Source organism: Thamnophis sirtalis, unplaced genomic scaffold, assembly GCF_051295495.1.
Source record: "Thamnophis sirtalis isolate CommonGarterSnake01/CBP01778 unplaced genomic scaffold, rThaSir2_p1.2 scaffold_14, whole genome shotgun sequence".
In the NCBI taxonomy this organism is placed as follows: Eukaryota; Metazoa; Chordata; class Lepidosauria; order Squamata; family Natricidae; genus Thamnophis; species Thamnophis sirtalis.
This window is the reverse complement of record NW_028261394.1, coordinates 46,510,816-46,530,236: the sequence shown is the minus strand read 5'-3', so window position 1 is coordinate 46,530,236 and position 19,421 is coordinate 46,510,816. Positions and strand designations below refer to the sequence as shown.

General features: G+C 39.5%; 1 protein-coding gene across 4 annotated transcripts in view; it reads right to left on the bottom strand.

The window, feature by feature from the left end:
* The window catches only part of USP10 (ubiquitin specific peptidase 10), a 28,660-nt gene that overhangs the window by 8,297 nt on the left and 942 nt on the right, over window positions 1-19,421 (bottom strand). Inside the window, exons 2-9 of one of the 4 annotated variants that reach the window (XM_014074162.2) lie at window positions 10,547-10,615; window positions 9,755-9,878; window positions 7,932-8,936; window positions 4,186-4,277; window positions 3,840-3,949; window positions 3,281-3,336; window positions 2,518-2,636; window positions 578-677 (exon numbers count right to left, since the gene is read on the bottom strand). In XM_014074162.2, the coding sequence (XP_013929637.2) occupies window positions 578-677; window positions 2,518-2,636; window positions 3,281-3,336; window positions 3,840-3,949; window positions 4,186-4,277; window positions 7,932-8,936; window positions 9,755-9,878; window positions 10,547-10,615 (1,675 nt within the window). The remainder of the gene's footprint in view (window positions 1-577; window positions 678-2,517; window positions 2,637-3,280; window positions 3,337-3,839; window positions 3,950-4,185; window positions 4,278-7,931; window positions 8,937-9,754; window positions 9,879-10,546; window positions 10,616-19,421) is intronic. The other 3 variants (XM_014074158.2, XM_014074160.2, XM_014074161.2) reach the window with 3 other exon arrangements.

The window sequence follows — 19,421 nt, the reverse complement described above, 5'->3', positions numbered from 1 at the left end:
TGCATGATGGCGTGTCAAGAAGGTAAGGTTGAAGCATGGGTAGGGACAGAGACAAATACACAATCACACAACTCCAACCTTCATCCCAAAGCCACAGGGAAAAAAAAAAGATTATTCTTAGCAGAGTCTAAGATATATTTTGGGAAGCAGAGGGATGTTGAAAAAAGGCTAAGGGTGACTGAAGGCTGCATATCTCTGCCCTTGAATAGGGTTACACTTCTGGCCAAATACATCATTTAAATCTATTTTAAAAGACAAGTTTCTTACACTAACTACCGTTAAAGTTTCATGCCAAGAAGGTGGAGCAATGAGGAATTACCAAAAATGATTTTGCAAAGAGGGCTGGGGGAAGAAAGGAACCCGCCTTGACTATGATTGGAAGTCCACTACTTAATCTGAATTCCTGTTTTTCAGCACTTACTTCATACTAAAGTTAAAGGGAAAATCATTAGCCATGATTTACATGGTGGAAGAAAAATAGTGGTGACTCATGATAACACAGCATTTATGCAGCAGATGTAAAAGAGTTACATGTAAAGAAGACTCATGCATGTTAATCAGCTATTTGAAAACGTACTTTCACTATGTGGAGATAGCAATTTCTTCAGAATCAGCATTTCCTCATGTAGGCCATTTAGAATAAATCCTAGGTACTCTTCGGCATCTTCTTGTCTACCCTGCATAAATGATTTCTGCATTAGGTTACTCATAGTCACTCATCGCTCAATATTAAGAACTGCCTAGATTTAGCAATAGCAATAGCAGTTAAGACTTATATACCGCTTCATAGGGCTTTCAGCCCTCTCTAAGCGGTTTACAGAGTCAGCATATCGCCCCAACAACAATCCGGGTCCTCATTTGCTCAAGATCTCACTAATGAAGGCAAGGCCGTACACCCACCTCCATTATTCTCCCAAATTCTATTTTAAAATGGATAGGGTTTTTTTTTTTTTTTTTTTTTTGCATTCCAATTCCAGAATACATTGCTAAGACAATCCTAACCTGTTCCTCCACTGAATGGACGTGGGTTTAAACCAAGGAGAAGGAACACCTGGAAGCCTCATGCTACTTCCTCCTTGGACACTCGAAGAGTTAAAATTCTGTTCCGATATTTATACTAACGGTAATAAACTAAACAAATTTAGGATCCATTCCATCATTGAGAACTTTTAATATGATAAGGCCTCCATCACACAGAAATGGCAGGTGGTCCTGGACTCACACCAGTTTGTTACAAATGCTACAATGGCACTGAAAAAAGTGACTTGTGATGGTTTTTCACATTTATGACCGTTGTAGCATCCCCATAGTCATGCGACCATAAATTTGGCTGGTTGGCAACTGACAGTTGCAGTGTCCCAGAGTCACTTCATCCCTTTTTGCGACCTTCTGACGAGCAAAGTCAAGGGGGAAGCCAGATTCACTTAACAACAGGTTGCTAACTTAACTGCAGTCATTCACTTAGCAAGCGTGCAACCAAGTTCATAACATTCATTTAACAAATATCTCACTTGGCAACAGAACCGTTGGGCTCAATTGTGGTCGTAAATCAAGGACTACCTGTATAGCATTGGGGCCTATTGTTTGTGTACATCATTTGCTGAAGGTTTGGATGGGTAACGATACATAACCCTCTTCAGACCTTCTGACTGTCATGAACATTGCAATACATAATCCACTTCTTCTCTTCTACGTGTGCATTTCAAAGGAATTCCAGTACAGAATCTTTATTTATCCGTCTAGGGACTCTCCAACCTGCAGTTTAATTCTAAAGTGGTTTTTTTTTTTCCTGACAGTGACATAGTTTCATATTTTACTTATAACCATAGAAATAAATGAGAAAATGCAACAATAAACACAAACAAGTTTAAAATAAGAGAAGTGGAAAAAAACTAATAAACAGAAACTATTTTTCTGACATCTCTAGAAATGGTGAGCATGAAACATGTGCATTGTTAAGAGTGGTGCAGTGGCCTAGAGGTGGAGCTGTCGGCTCACAATCAGGAGGCTGTGAGTTTGATCCTAGGTAGAGGCAGATATTTCTCTCTCTGGGCACACTGAGAATAGATCTGCTGATCAAAACTCCACGTTGGCGACAGGAAGGACATCTGGCCAGTAACACCTCTGCTAGCTCCATTCAGTTAACCTAACCCAGACTCCACCCCGTGAGGGATTAGGGGGTTGTTAAAAGATGATGATGAAACATGCACATTGTCACTCATTGATTTGTGTAAACATTAATAAAACAATCAAATCTTTCAACTTATGTTAATCAACCCTCTTCATTCTAAACTCATGAAGTCTGAAATGCTGAAATTAAATCACAGTTTCCTAAAATTGGAAGATAAAGTAGTACCTTGTATTTGACACAATACTGGTTATGGCTGATGTGCTCTGAATCTTATCAGCAACTAAAACATTATTCCTGTAACCATTTCTTTACTACCTGGATATTCTAGACACAGGTGGATAATAAAACAAGACACATTAAAACACAATTCAAACAGCATTACTTACGTGGGGAATCCTCACCTTTTCTGACAGGCTGGATTTGATAACGGTCAACAATCTATAAATGTATGTGGGTTCAAAGGCAGCTCCAGGCCTGATATCTCGTGCAATTTTATCACTTAAAGCTGCAACAAAAAATTAGGGAAAGTTGCTAACGGTTAGCTGCTTGAGTATAAGATGACACAAACACACCCATACATCTCCAGCCAATCCATTATTCTTAAACATTTTACTAAACGAATATTGTGGTGTGTTACTTAACGTCACAACCATCCAAAAAGGAGAACAAATGTGGATCTATGAAAAACAAGGAAGGCTAATTTTTTTCCATGTTGGTAATGCCTATACCAAAGAGCTGGGAAGATATGAGACAGGAGATTAGTACGGAACTACAAATACCAATATTTAAAATATTGGTTTTGTTAACTTTTTGCTGGAATCACTGTTATTTAATCCATATTTTGACAGCTGCCTTTTTTACAAGGCAGAAGACTATCAATTTACAGAATAACTGACATAAGAGTATAATGGAACACAGCATGTTCAACAGCCTGCTTTCCACCCAGTTTTGCAATGTATGCAAAGAATATTAAAAATACAGAAGATGATCATCATCAAACTTTCTTCACAAGGAAGACTGGATTTGGTTTGTTCTAATCTAAGAAGACACATTTCTTGGGGCAGGCTAGTTCAGATTAATGGTTACATTCACCAAAGATTCCTCCACTTTTGTAGTAAGTTAGACAGAAGCGGGTAATTTATTACCTACCTTGTTTTGCCTTAGGAGGAACTGGCATGTTTGTAAACTCGTTCATTAGGCGGACACTAAACAGAAAGAAAACTGATTTCAGCAAGTCTGACTTTATCTACAGAGATACCTGTGCAACAATCCCAATGATGTGTGAAAAAGGTAAGGATCGGATATTCTTATAACATTTGGCGTCTGCCTGCTTCATTAAAATCTCAATTCGGAATGCCATTCTCTTATGTATTTCATACATTTTCATCAGGCAAGAAAAATAAAAGCCCACAGGTGTTTTTTTGTTTTTTTTGCTAGAATAGGACCAGTATTTTATATTTCCCCATGATAGCTGGCTGGGGAAAATTATTATGGGAACATACTGCTTCTTTCTTCTCACATCAAAATTAGGATATTGCCAAACCAGAAAAAGGAAAAAAGACAAACAAGACAAGCCTTTTACAGTTGCATGTGGAGATCACAACGATTGTGGTAACATTAAGGACCGATTTCTAACTTTAAAATGTTCTAATTTTTAAAGAAGAGATCAATTTACAACCCCCAGCACCAACTGATGGGATATACGTACAAGCTGTCGATCATTGGCGTAGAAGTACATGGCCTCTGTGTTTTAGAAAACATCGGAATGGACTTCATCAGATGATACATGGGAGGGCAAGCTACCAAAGCCTGCAGTGTCTAGAGAATCGCATTAAGGAGTCGTAAAAACAAATAGCTAGATGCATTTTGCACAAACATCGGATAGCCTTTGGAATAAAATACACATTACTTTTTATAGTGCAAGGGAGCTACTGAATAGCTATTATAATAGCTACTGGCTAATGCTTACTTGTAATAAAATCCATTCATCCTTAGTACTTCAGAAAGGCAAGATATTAACAAACGTGGTTGACATATTTTCAAGGTAAGGATACAGCATTGATATAACACCAGTTTCCTTTATTGATCAGCCCTCGTGGTTGCAAGGATACTGGTTTATGTATTAGCTTTACATTTTCCAGTAATTCTGTCAGATGAAAAACAAATTCAAAGGCATCAACAAAAGCCTATTAAACACAGCTCGAAGCTATCGCAAATCAAGTGGGGAAAGTGAAAAACAGAATTTCAGCATCCCCTTGTGGTCAAAGGAAGCAATTTATCACAGTGTTTCTTGCCTACTACGGCACTGCTTCATCACAAAATTCACTGATACGGAGTTACAAATAAGGGAAATGGTATCACACATATAGCGTAAAACTTCACCAGCAGCTGCTCATCAGAACGGGCAAGCATAACTGTTTATCATTTAACATTTATATTTATTCTCAGTATTCCCATTAGAACTGGTCTAAGGGCTCTTGGAAGAAAAGGATTAGATACTGTCATTTATTTCTAATTACACATTTCAGGAGTATGGAAACATTACTTCCCAGCTAATACAATAATAATCATTAAGTAAATTCAAGGAGAGTTCAAGACCAGACTGTATCACAACTGTATTGATCTGGCCCAATATTCAGTCTTGTTCTGAAACAGTTGACTGAAGCTGTACTAGAAATTAAGCAAGACTAAGCAACTTTCCTTAAAGAATCAGATCCTTACTGACCTCAACACCTCTCTAACCAGCACTAACATTTAAGAGTCCCAATAATACATATTTAATAAAATCAAAAAGGCTTACTATGTACAAGTAATTCTCATTATAGATATAATCCTTGGAGCCTGAATAGTGGAAAAACCTAACAGTACTATTTTTAAAATGCTGTATTCTATATATTTGGGGTGGGTGGGGTTATCCAATTAGTACAATACCACTGGCTAGGTTATTATTATATAAAAATATGCAATTAAAATTGGCCAAATTTTAAAGGGGCAAACTGTTAAATTTAAAACGGGAGAATATGTTGCAGACATCTGTGCCATCACCGCTGTGTTGTCTGCATTTACTGTTGGATGTTCTACTCAAGATGAAGAAAATCAGCCTGAGAACAAAATGTGATTAAGTACTATTATTTTTATGGATCTGAAGCACAGAAGATTTTATTTTTCCCAGTATGGAATGGGTATCAAGCTCAGGTCAAATAGATGTTAGGCAATTCAGTTAACACTGACAAATCCATAGTTTGTGGTTAAGTTTCTATCATTTTCTGCGGCGGGCACAGTTAACTTATTCAAGAAGGTTGTCCAGGATGTTATAATCTGTTTTATTGTACTTTGGTTATCAATCTTACTTTATGAAGACTTAGCTACAGGTAGCGCTTGGCTTACAACCACAATTCCGCCTGGAATTGTGGTTGTAAGGCATGGTTGTAAAGCAAGACTCTCACAGGACTGCCTTGCTCAACAACCACAATCCCAGCCCGCCCCGTTGCAGTCTTTAGATGACATGCATGTCATTAAGCAAATGCGCTGGGTGGCTTCAGGGTGTGGGCGAGTCCTTGGGAGGCCTGACACCCACCAGGATGTGGAAATACGTCACAGGTCACGAAGCCTTGCCCGGCTAGGCCTGGGACTTCTCCCTGCCCCAGCAAGACTGGATCCCCTCCATGGACTGGGAATTCAGGGCTGTAATTCTATGCAATCTGGAAGATACCACCTCTAGGTGAGATGAGCAGTATACAATACAATAGCAGAGTTGGAAGGGACCTTGGAGGTCTTCTAGTCCAACCCCCTGCCTAGGCAGGAAACTCTACACCACTTCAAATGGCTATCCAACATCTTTTTAAAGACTTCCAGTGTTGGGGCATTCACAACTTCTGGAGGCAAATTGTTCCACTGATTAATTCTTCTAACTGCCAGGAAATTTCTCCTTAGTTCTAGGTTGCTTCTCTCCTTGATTAGTTTCCACCCATTGCTTCTTGTCCTGCCCTCAGGCGCTTTGGAGAATAGGTTGACTCCCTCTTCTTTGTGGCAACCCCTGAGATATTGGAACACTGCTATCCTGTCTCCCCTAGTCCTTCTTTTCATTAAAATAGACATACCCAGTTCCTGCAACCGTTCTTCATATGTTTTAGTCCCCAGTTCCCTAATCTTCTTTGTTGCTCTTCTCTGCACTCTTTCTAGAGTCTCCACATCTTTTCTACATCGTGGCGACCAAAACTGAATGCTGTATTCCAAGTGTGGCCTTACCAAGGCATTATAAAGTGGTATTAACACTTCACGTGATCTTGATTCTATCCCTCCGTTTACGTAGCCTAGCAATGTGTTGGCTTTTTTGGCAGCTGTTGCACACTGCTGGCTCATAGTTAAATGGCTGTCCACTAGGACTCCAAGATCCCTCTCACAGTTACTACTACTATATAATTTAAACAAACAAATAAACAAATATCAGATTTGGGAAAGATAAGTGAATGCCTTTGGATTGCCTTTACTTATTTGACCGAAGGGAAGAGGAAATTAAGACCAGTAGGAACTACTACCACTCATTCATAATATGCCAATTGGATCAGGCAAGCTTTTAGCATGGTTTTATGCAAATAGGACCTAGGTTGGTTTTCCAGCTCAGTGTTCCATGGCTGTCCATGTTCAAAGGGGATTAGAGAGACATGAGCAAGTTCTATTCAACCAATTTTCCCAAGAGAGTTCAGTCCCTTCAGAACAGAAAGGGGCTAGATTTCAATCAGGAGAGTGGATGGAGTGGATGGGAATTTTACACGTCTGATATTGGGACCTGAAGGAAGTTAAACCTCAACTCAACTCAAAACAATACTAAAACCTTAACAATGTAGCATCACAGACACTCAATTACACACCATCTTCATTTAGGAGCTACGGTTGAGGGTAGGAAATTGAAGAAAATCATGTGAACACAATGGGCATATGGCAGAAATAATTGCATTAGTTGAGACATTACAACGACTGCAACTTGCAATTTTACTTCCGCATACTCCACTAACCCCTACTTGTAAAAAGATTGTAGCGCACATGAACTGCGATCATGTGACTGTGGGACAATGCATACGTAAATGTAAGGCCTGGATGCAAACCTGGATTATTGGGGGGTTTTTTAACACTACTGTAACTTCAAATGGTTGCTAAATGAGGCAACCAGTAAATGAGTGCTACCTTGTAACTCTATTTTAATATGTCAATGGAGATTCTCAGTCATGATTGGCCCAAAGGTGCTTTTTTCAAAAGGCAACTGGACTTTTAAGTTTTTTCCCCTTGAAGATACTTTGCTTCTCATTCACAAAGCTTCTTAGGAGTGGTGCGGTGGCCTGGAGGTGGAGCTCTCGCCTCACAATCAGGAGGTTCCGAATTTGATCCTAGATTGAGGCGCATAGTTCTCTCTTTGGACTTAATGAGAATATATCTGCTGAACAAAACTCCGCATTGGCGACAGGAAGGGCACCCAGCCATTAAACACTTCTAGGTCTATTCAGTTGCCCAGGCTTCACCCCGCAAGGGATTATGAGGTCATTAAAAGATGATGATGATGATGATTCACGAAGCTTCTTCAGTTCAGTTCTTTCATTTCCCATCATTCCACTATTCGGTCAGAACTGAAGAAGCTTCGTGGATGAGAAACGAGGGGGTGGGGTGGGTGGGGAAAGCACCTTTGAGGTTTTGTTTTTTTAAAAAATACTTTCTTGTTCAACCCAATACCATGGTCCTCTCACCACACAATTTTCCTCCTATTTTAACCTCACTTATCTTCAGCTCAACCCTGAGCGAGTGATACCTGCAATCTTTATGGCTACAGGATCTTCAGACACTGGAACGGGCCCCTCTTTGACGTCAACCTGTTTCTCAGGGACCACAGGAGATACGGCAGGAGGGATATACTTAGTCTCCACATAAGCCATAGGCGTGGAAACCGAGGGCTTTGAGTTGTGAAACAGACTTGCCCATGATTTCGCAGGCTGATTAACCACCATTGATCCTGGGACAGGGGTGACCGCCTCGGTCGAAGGGGGGGAGGCCTCCTCCGGCTTAGCTTGGTCTGAGTCAGTGTTTTCCGCAGTCTGCAAGTCCACCCCGTTGGCAGTTGTGCCCTCGCTAGAGCATTCAAGTGTTTGCCCATTGGTAACGCCAAGGTTTTCAGTAGTTTCAGCACAAGGCTGCACGACAGCTGTCCTTAACGGGCTGTCTCTCTCATGATCAGAGGAGACACAAGACTGTTCCAAATTAGTAACACTGCATACTTCTGGCTGCCCTGCAGTTCTGGTAGTATCTAGAGCGCCGGAAACCAAATCCTCCGATACAGCTTCACTACTGAAGTCCACAGAATTGTCAGGGCTGTTACAAGTCCTTGGCACGTCGCCTGCAAAATCTACATCGTCTATGCTGATGCTATTAAGCCTGGGCGAACCGGCGTGTCCGTTGATCAAAGCCTCGGCAGGAACACCGTCGCTCACGTCTTCCAAATAACTGTAATATCCCGGGGGCCTTTTCTTTTTCTTTTTGCGTTCCCGCTGTCCAAGGCTCCCGGAGAAACTATCGTTCTCGGCATTGGAGCCATTATCCAAAGCAAGGGAGGCGTCGCTGAACTGGCAGTCAAGGGAGTTGTGGTTGGTTTCGCCAAGGACATCGCTGGGTGTCTTGGGGGTCGGGGCACAACCGAGAATGAACTCCGGTGCCTGAGGGTTCAGGGTGCTTGAAATACTGTAGTCGCTGTTGTTCAGCACAGACGAACCTGCCTCAATCACTTCGTTAACACCAAATTCAATTCTCTGATATTCCTCTCCTAGGAGAGAGGAAAAAGTGTTACAATACACAGCTATTAAAGAAAGTGTGGAAAAAATGAATAAGGCAGGAAAAAAGCTTAGATTTCATGGATGCAAAAAAGCTGGGTGAATGCAAATCATTAGCTCAAATCAGATATTTAGAAAATCTCAGGGAAAAGTAAGTATAATCTAGTGTTAATTATCAGTTACCTCCTTAATATAAATACCTTAACTGGGATCACACATACACACACACACACACGCATATGCATAGTGTGTGTGTGTTCATGAGACGGGGGAGGGGGGGAGAGGGAAGGGAGGCAGGAGAGTGCACTTTGGAGTAACTGCACAGGACTGCTGTTGTACCAAGTGTGAATTCTGCCCAGTGAGAAATTCACCATGAGCAAAATATATTATTTCTAATATATCAAAGAACACAACCTAACATTATTTTTGTTTACTTCCTGCGATAAAACAGTTTAAATATTTTTTTCTTTCAAATGTTTCAAATAATAACCCTTCCCTCTCTCAAGAGCAAACTAATTACGTAAAAAGCCACTTCTGATTTTCTCCAATTTCAAAGACGGATTTCATAACCAAGAATCCAGTAATTTTAAGATTTGGGAGTTCCATATAAGGAAGAATTATCATAGACACCCAAAGGGGCTCAAGATACCTAGCTGATTTAAAATTTAAACAAATCAAAGGATCAGTGAGAAAGTAGGATAAACTATTAGTTAAAACATGCTATGAAATAGGAATATTTCTGGTAATTGGGTTAGTAAGCTTAAGCTGCAAAAGTAATCCAAATCCCCAAAGCTGAACTCAAGTAACGAACCTGCAATACACTGGACTTCAAAAGGGTTGGGAAAACAGTGGTGAAGAAGGAATGGCTTCTTACCATCATGGAGCTCTCCTGTGGACTTAAGACCACATGAAATGGTGTCATTGTAGGGAGGCAGCTGCGAAGAAATAGATGAAGAATTAGGGGTAAATTATTTTAACACCAGCAAGTTATTGGTTTATTCAATGATACAACGCACTTCAAATCTAAAACATGGTTAAGATAGTAGACAACCATGCTACAGTCTAGCCTCATCTCTTTCCTCTTGAATGTTGTGTGCTCCTTCTTTTATACCAGGGGCCGCCAACCTTAAACACTCAAATAGCCACAAAGGTCCTAACCGGAAGTCCTCCATTCAATTCTGGAGCCGTCCGGAAGTCTGGTTCCCCCACCATAGAGTCTCCTCCTAGTGTGGCATCCTTTTTCCTGTATCTGTCCTAACTGAAAATCCTATCAACAGTGGAGTCGACTGGCGACAGGGAGCCACAGCAGAGGGATGAAAGAGCCACATGCGGCTCCAGAGCCACGGGTTGCTGACCTCTGTTCTATACAATAGGAAAACATAGGGTTTTTTCCCTGAATTATCTGAAGTACGTACAGTGACCTTTGTTCCTGAGACTGTTAAAAGAAATTTACACATTTATCAGAGGAAAACTACTTTTAGTAGGCAAAACAAACGTAAGACTTAAATTGAAGCAGGCTACAATGGCAGTGCTTAGGATTTATTGCTCTTTATAAGGACTAGAACTTTTTTTTCACTTTTTAAATTTTTTAACTTGCTCTTACCTCAACGGAGCAACGGGGAGTCACAAAAAACTGATTAAATTCATCAGGGCTGAATTCCCCAAAGATATACTGAAAAATAAAACACAAAAGTAAGTAATTTATGAATTTCAATAGACTCTTGACATGCTATGGCTCTTCGGCACAGGGTACCATAAAACCTTGCCTTTTGTTAAAAAATAATGTTACTACCTTCATCAAGTCCCTTTACTAGAAAATTAAGAGGATCATGAGAAGCTAACAAGCACCCATTTCTGTGTCCAGTCGTAACAGGCAACTCAAGTTACAATCTTAATATACTAGATTCTGGGAAACCAGGCTGTATCTATAATCTAAAAACCAATGCTACAGTCAGCTGGGGCAGTGGAGCATAGGATAATGGGGATCTGGGCTGGTGTTACTTCCTGGAGCATACCAAGCAGCACCAGAGCCATGAGGTTCGGGGGCTACTTGCTGCCCTGCAAGGCAGTGTACAAGGGAGCCAAAAACGTCAGAGAAGGGGTGGAGAGGAGAGATAGACGGTGGGAGGAGGTGGAGACAGCCACTTATGTAATTGAGGCTCCAGCTGGGAGGGACCAAGCCTGGAATAGTTTGGTTTGGGGGTGGGTCCTCAGCTAATGACTGGTAAAATTTGCTTAATGACAGCGACATGGGCTGTTGTCACTATGTAACTGACGATATGTCAATTTATAACTGCATCACTTAGTGACTGAAATTCTGGTCCTAATTGGGGACGTAAATCGAGGATTACCTCTGCTAAAATAAAATTGGTTTGGAAATCTACTTAAAGCATTTGTTAATCCATTAAGGACTCTCTAAGCAGCTGGTAGGTATCAGCTATGCAACAACTCAAAGCAAACTGACAACTTAAGCATGCCAAAAGTCACTCTCATATTTCAATGAATTTTCAACAGCGCTAATCAAACTAATTTCAACTGATACTATACTCTGGCAATGTTTCAAATTACAGCAACTAGCACAGCTTGCTGAACTGTAACCTGAGATGAATGTGTTAGATGAAGCTATGCAACACAACTAACATTTAAAATGCCGTTTTAACAACTTATTCCTATATATACACACATTCTTCTTAAAGGCTTAAATGTTTAATTTACCACTTTGCTGAAGCTGTGCCTCAAAATACAAACTGATTATCCCCTCCCCCACCCCCAATCTTAGATTATTATTTATGGAGTAACATTTATCCTTGTACAATTATTCCTTCACAACGAGACAAAGCACGAAAACCATCTTTCCAACAGTTCAAACCATTTATCTTTTGCTGAGCTGCTTAAGAATGGGCTCCTTGTTATTCAATCACAAAGACTTCACACAAAACCCACAATAAGGGTCAGGAAAGCATGGAGGAATAGTTCCGCAAACTTCATTTAAACAGCCTGTGCAGGTAGCCCTCCACCACAATAGGGATCGGGAAATTTGTCATTAGGCAGTATGATCATTAAGTGTGGTATCATGTGACTGCACCTTTCCTGCCATGGTCATTAAGCAAATGACCATCAGCTAACCATGATTTGCAACCTCCTGCTAGTTTCCCCACTGGCTCTCGGAAGCTGACAGGGAAAGTTGCAAATGGTGATCGTGTAACTTGCAGGATGCTGCAATGGTCACAAAATGTGCAAATGGTTGCCAAACGATTATTTGACTGCTGGGACTCTTCAACAGGCATGTGAGAACCAATCATGTCATTTTTTTCCTGTGCTGGCATAACTTTGAACAATCACTAAGTTGTTGTTAAGCAATATCAGATATATATGCAGTAATCCTGCGGGATTGGGCGGCCTATAAATTTAATAAATAATAAAAAAAATTATAATGTAGTGTGTGCGCGTGTGCGTATATGTGTGTGTGTGTGCTTGTATATATATGATTTTTACAACCCCCGGTATGCCCAAATATGGGAGGAAGATCACTACTTCCATTCTCTGTCCTTCGGCTCGTCATAAGAGACCATCCAGGCAGAAACCCGATATTTTTACTGTTGCCTTTTTGTTAGATTTTGTTGTATTTGTGCTGATAAATAAATAAAGGGAGATAGTATAGATCTATTTCAAGCTATTTAGCTCTCATCAGCTAGCCATACCCTTATATATGTGTGTGTGTGTGTGTATCAGATATCCTAAAAATGTTGCCTTACACAGCTACAGACTAGTATTTTAACATCCCGTGCGCTCTTCTCTGTTTGTCTATTTTACATGCGCAGCAGAATGTAGTAAAATCCTGACATGACAAATTGACTGCACCACTCCACAAGCCACCTCTACTACTCACTGCATTGTAATTCCAGGACTGAAAAAGAATCCATTTTCTGTGGTGCTTAGATGTTATCTGAAGTTTACAGCACGAGTTTTACTTTCAATAAACTGCTACAATAGACAACTTTTCTGAACGATCCAGTCCAATTTACCATTCCTTTATTCCAACCTATGTATATGGTCCGTTACTTACACCAATGTTAGCTTATTGTAATAAACTATTTTATTTCCTTTGCTATTTCTTCCAGCAAGTCTTTACATGCATCTCTGCTGGACAGGCAGCAATCATTTGTTATTTCTAAATGAAAATATACTAAATTTTTGTTCTGGCTTTGGGAAACTAACACTGTGTTTAACTCGCTCACCTTGTGCAACTACTTGCAGTTCATGTCTTTCAATTACAAAAGATTTTGCCTGCAGGAAAGAGGGAAATCTACTGATATTCTCCTATTCAGGCTATTCAAATAAGTCACCTAGGAAGCTGCTTGACTCCCTACCTGAGCGCATTCATATTATAAGAACTTTTTTTTAAAAAAATGCCTTTTGTTCCAGCATGACAATCCAAACAGGATGATCGAAGGATGGAAAGACAAAGACAAGGAGTGGGAGGAATTTAGTTCTTGAATGAAACTGTACTCCAGGCAGATAGTATCTATAAGATTGCGCTTATGTCTTCCAAAACCTGTAAATCCTGCTGGAGAAGTGGCAACTGATGGGAGGGTTGGTGTCAGCTGTTAAACAAGAAATCTAAATATTTGTGGCCTATTTTATCTGACAATTGCCTAAGGACAGAACTGTAGGTTTTAGTGTTTTCTGGGGAATAATAAAAGGCATACTGCAAAATACTTCTAAGCTAAAAAAATCTCCAGCCAAAATAGCCCATTTAAAATTGGGTGTCATGTATCAAGACTATACACTAAGGCAAAAGCTGAGACCCAATTATTTTGAAACTGTGTTTTAACCCAATGGTAGCACTTTATGATGGAGACAACGGGTTTGGATTCTGACAATTGATTCTGTCAGACATCTTATTCGGTTTCTCCATTCTCTTTTTTTTTTCTTCCCCTTGTTCAGTCCAGGCCACCTTCAACTTAATCAGATAGCAAGCGATTAAAGCCTCTTATCAACTCACCAATGAAAGAGGAGTACCTGATGTGCATTTAACCACCTCTCTGCTTTCACCTTGGACAAACACACATCACAATTTATTAAGTATGGAATGAGAACATTCTGGTTCTAATTACAGAAGTTTTTTTAAAACTGAGAAAACATCTCCTGCGATGAAACACTGCTGCTATTTAAATGCTGAGTGCTACGCTAAATGGTCATATATAAAGCATTATTTATGTACAGCCATATGTCAACTATTTCAACTGGACAGAAAAAAAAACTGCATGTCTAGCAATCCAGGTCTTTCAAACTGACCATCTACTTTGCTGAAACAGCATTAAAGTGACAAATGATTATAATCCAGTGGCTCAAAGCCAGAAAGTTCTAAATACAACGATCTGTTAAAAAGAAAAACAAAACCCTGACAACAATAAGCAAAAAGTAATATTATAGTAAGCTGAAACTTAGATGTATGGATTAGCTATAGAAACGCACAACGGATAATTCTGCAGAAAGCGCGTTCCATAAATGCATATTTTATAATGCTAATTCTAAAGTAAGGGAAGATTGTCAAACTTATCTGGAGGAATCATAGCAAGCCAATAATTCCATACACCTTTTATTTTTACAAGAAGGCTGCCAAAGCGTTTAGTCATGGTTTGTTGAGCAAGCCATGGTGGTTTGAGGCATGCATCATACCTTGATAGGTACATCATACTACAGGTAGTCCTCAATTTATGACAATTGAGCCCAAAATTTATGTTGCTAGTGAGAAATTTGTTAAATGAATTTTGCCATTTTATGACCTTTCGTGCCACATTTGTTAAGTGAATCACTGCAGTTCTTAAACCAGTATACACCTTTGTTGTTAAGTGAATCTGGTTTCCCATTGCCTTTGCTTGTCAGAAGGTCGCAAAAGGACCACATGACTCTGGGACATTGCGACCGTCATAAATGTGAGTCGGTTGTCAAGCGTCCGAATGTAAATCACGTGACCATGGGGATGCTACAACGATCATAAGTGTGAAAGATGGTCACAAGTCAATTTTTTCAGTGCCGTTGAAACTTTGAATGGCCACTAAATGAACTGTTAGTGTTAGTGTACATGGGTTTCTGCATCATGGTAAGACTATAGTACAGTACAGCTTAGCTCCGAGGTCGACAATAATGCCTAGAGAATCCGGAGTAACTGCTTATTTCCAAAAAAAAGATATACTGACTCTATCCCAAATTGCAGAAATCACGTTTCAAATCTTGCAAAGCTGCAGCATTTTGTGAGAGCTCAGCCATTTTTTGTATGTACGATGAGGCTGTCATAGAACGAAGCCTTGGGCGGAAAGAATTTGGCTGAACATTATGTGAGAAACAACCTTTTCTAAGGTTGCATTCTAAATCAAAAGGTTGCTCTGTAGATTGCGATCGACATAAAAAAAATATTGCAAAAAACATTTAACTCACCACAATTCCAATTTCAAGAAAGTAACCTAAATTCCAAGCAAATTATATTCTACACATTCTATTTAAACAGCGTGCAAAAAAATAAATAAATCTTAGCACTGCAGATAGCACAGACTGCAATAAGAATATTTTAATTAAGAAACAATTTAGTATTTCGCTTCCATTAAAATAATTGGGTTATCGTTACTGGTTGTTTCTGTGCTTTCAACTAAGTCTTGACTTTGAGAGAGACAACTATGACAAGTCCATGAAGTTTTCTAGGTAGGCTTTCAAAAGTCGTTTGTCACTGCCTACTTCCTAGGTTTGAGAGACTGTATGTCCCAGATGGATTTATACCTGTGGCAGGACGGGAACTCACAGCTTCCAAGATTGTCTTCTAGTGCCTTCTCATTACATAAAACTGGCTCGCAATCTTGTTTTATAAATCTTTTTTTTTTTTAAATTATCAAGGTGGAATAAAAAGGTTAACATGTAGTACAAGGGAACTGCCAGAAGCTTCAAGTTCAGGCACATCTTAATGTTCAGAAATTTTTAAAATCCAGGCTATTAGAGATTTATAATAGCAAGATGAGAGAACCCTACAGATATAATTTAGTTAAAATGGTGTAAGAATTCAAGGTATTTTAGCATACTTAATTTTTCTCACTTGAATAAACTGCATGTATACAATCTTTGCGCATATGCACAAATATTCATGCCATGAGTAAACAGAGATTTTAAAGCAGGTATTTGCCTCAAAAACAAACTTTTCAAATTAAACATGTGGTTTAGCAGATATTATTCATTTCAGAGGAAGCAACAAATGACATGAATTTAATATATGATCATATTCCAACAGCATTTGAAAATATACTTCAGACCCCAAAAGAACCAGGACAGGAAAGGCATCACAACCTCTACTACAAATAATGTAGTGCCTATTAAAAGGTAATTTTCATAATAAAAATATAGTAAATAATCACTTACAAACTGCTAATTTTCAATTTCAAAACATCACTCCCACTATTACTGACAAGACCAACCAAAAATTAAAAAAACGAAAGTTCTGGAGAATTGAAATGATTTCACTTTCCTGGAAAATAGGTATAGCATCCCTATGATACTGATGGAAAATTATCCATCAGGGTGGATCTTAAATGAAATGCAGGAGAAGCAGATTAGAAACACATTCTTTTAGGTGCTATGATGCTTTGGGGCTTTTTTTAAATCCAATATAATTACTATTTTTTTTAAAAAAAACCAATCTAATTAATGTATCTTTTTTGAAGCAATGTACAAGATAATTTGAAGGAACAGAACACGAGTCCTAAGGCTCCAGATACTAAATAGCCTTACTACAAATCTGTTGCGGGGGGGGGGGGAGGGGGGGAGGGGGGTTGTTGGTTTCTTGGTGCTTTCTGAGCTTGGTTGTTTTCTTACAGATGTTTCATTACCCATAGTAACATTATCAATGTACTATGTGTTTAAAAACTGAAAATATCTTTCTCTTATATTTTCTTATACTAAAGCAAGTGGTATCCTTGCATCCTTATCCTAGAGCCATGATGGCGGACCTATGGCACGCAAAGCCATTTCTGAGGGCACACGAGATGTTGCCCTGTCAGGTCCAGCGCGCATGCGTGCCAGCTGAGTTCACTCTTTTTTTAAGCCATTTTTCGCCCTCCCCACGCTCCAGAGGCTTTATAGGAGCCTGGGGAGGGTGAAAAGAGCCTCCCCTGCATCCCCCGGAGGCTTCATGAGCTTCCGTGAAGCCTCCGGAGCGCAAAAAACCGGCCCTACGGGCAAACCAAAAGTTCAGGAACGGACTTCAGGTTTGCTCGGAGAGTAGTTTTGACTTCTCCGGAGGCTTCAGGGAAGCCTCCTGAAGGTCCCTGAAGCTTCCGGAGGGCGTGCAGGGGGGCGGAAGGAGGCTGTTTTCGCCCTCCCCAGGCTCCTATAAAGCCTCTTGAGCCTGGGGAGGGCGAAAAAAGCATGCAAAAAATGGGGGGGGTCGCTCCTGTAGGGGGGGTTGCGCATTGCATTATGGGTGCAGCACACGACCCCCCCCTGCACTCCCCCCACTTATGGCACGCAAGCCAAAAAAGGTTCGCCATCGCTGCTATATAGTGAACTTTATTACTGAAAAGTACTGACCTTTGCCTTCTATTAAAATCTAACAATTTAACCATTACACAAAATTGGGTTGGTATTGCAAAACCACTTTTAAGGTTACTTTGATTTAAAAAGCATACAACCAGGACATCTTCCACTGGAGAAGTTAAATGCACCCTGCTTCATGATGAAACTTACAATCATTGCTGAAACTTATTTAACTGGTTTAGTATTGCCTTCCTTTTGCTTAAGAATTAGAGAAGCAAGCCATTCTGAGTTCCTACAAATAGGATGTCAAAAGTTTTCATGGCCTCATTTACAATGCAGAACAGCACATGGTAGAGATACAAAGCACAATTCAGATTTCTGGCCACATAGAGGCAATATATGAAGTTGGGGTTTATATGGCTGGCAGTTATTACTTATTTCAATTACAACAAAAAGGAATTATAAGTACAGGATATATGAGATTTGTGTATACAAATATAGGCAACTAATTAGATCAATGAAAATGCAATATCTACATAGATTTGCAAGAGCTATGTGTAATTGCGTGTCTCCCAGAGCCAGATTGATTGCCTTTCAAGAAGTCATTCAACTTTAGCTTCCAATGCAAAAACTGGTTAGCTACTGAAGTAACAAAACCTAAGGAGAAAATATCGCTTTTAATATGCATATACAAACAAATATAAAGACATAAATTATATTTGCTAAACTGAGTAGACAGAATTCATGACTTGAGGTGTGATACACAACAAAAGTTGTAAATCTCCTAGATTTCCATAAATTAACATAGCACAGCCCCCCCCCCTTTTTTTTTACAACTATGTATTCCCTGACTATTATAAATAGGAATGTAACCAAGTTGCTTTCTGGAGTATGTTTTACATCTCATCCCACAGGTAAAAATGCCACATAAAAATCAAAAGGAAATGAGCTTTCATGACACCCAAATTTAGATGCAAAAATTCTCTTTGCTACCTAAACAGCATATCATCACTTTAAAATACAGCATTCCAGTAACTTTTCCGGGCTGCATTCCTAACAGCGTGTTTGAAAACCTACAACTGTGAGCAGAGAAAACAAGTATCCAAGAGCCAGCAAAAGGAAATCTTCCCCCCTCCCAATATTGCTGTCAGCAAATGCTAAAAAGTTCTGCTCAATAAAAAGGGAAGGTGCCAAAAATCTGTCTTACCTCTATTCATACCCAAAAGTTATTATTCTCCTCTTTGCCCTTAATCCACTGCTACAAAAACACGTAAATTCATTACCAGCTCTCCTCCCAAAACCAAAGCTATTCATCACCTTTTTCCTGTATGTATGCATGCATGTGTGTGTGTGCCTATAGGAGAGTAACGAATTAAGAGTTGTATAATATATGTATAAATCATACATATATGTATGCATGAATGGGTGCACATAGGCAAGTATTGGTTAGAATTGAACATGGTTATATGTATACATAATATAGCACACATGTGTTCAGATAGGCAAGTATTGGATTAGTGTGTGTGTGTGTATATATATATATACATATATATATACATACATACATACAACACATACATCTATGCATGCATATAGGCAAGTCTTGGATTAGAGTTGAGTGTGGTTGTGTGTGGCATAATGGCTAAGACGTTTGCCTAAGATGCAATACAGCACAGGTTCGAATCCCAGTAAGGCTATGGCTAGCTGATGAGAGCTAAATGGCTTGAAGTAGATCTGTACTAGTCTCCCTTTGTTTATTTATCAGCACAAATAAAACACATATACATATACATACATACATATAACTCATACATGTATGCATGCATATAGGCAAGTCTTGGATTAGAGTTGAGTGTGGTTGTGTGTATACATAACAAATATATGTATGCATGTATATGTATAGGTGAGTACTGGATTAGTGTGTGCGTGCACGCACACCCAGACATACGTACTCACAC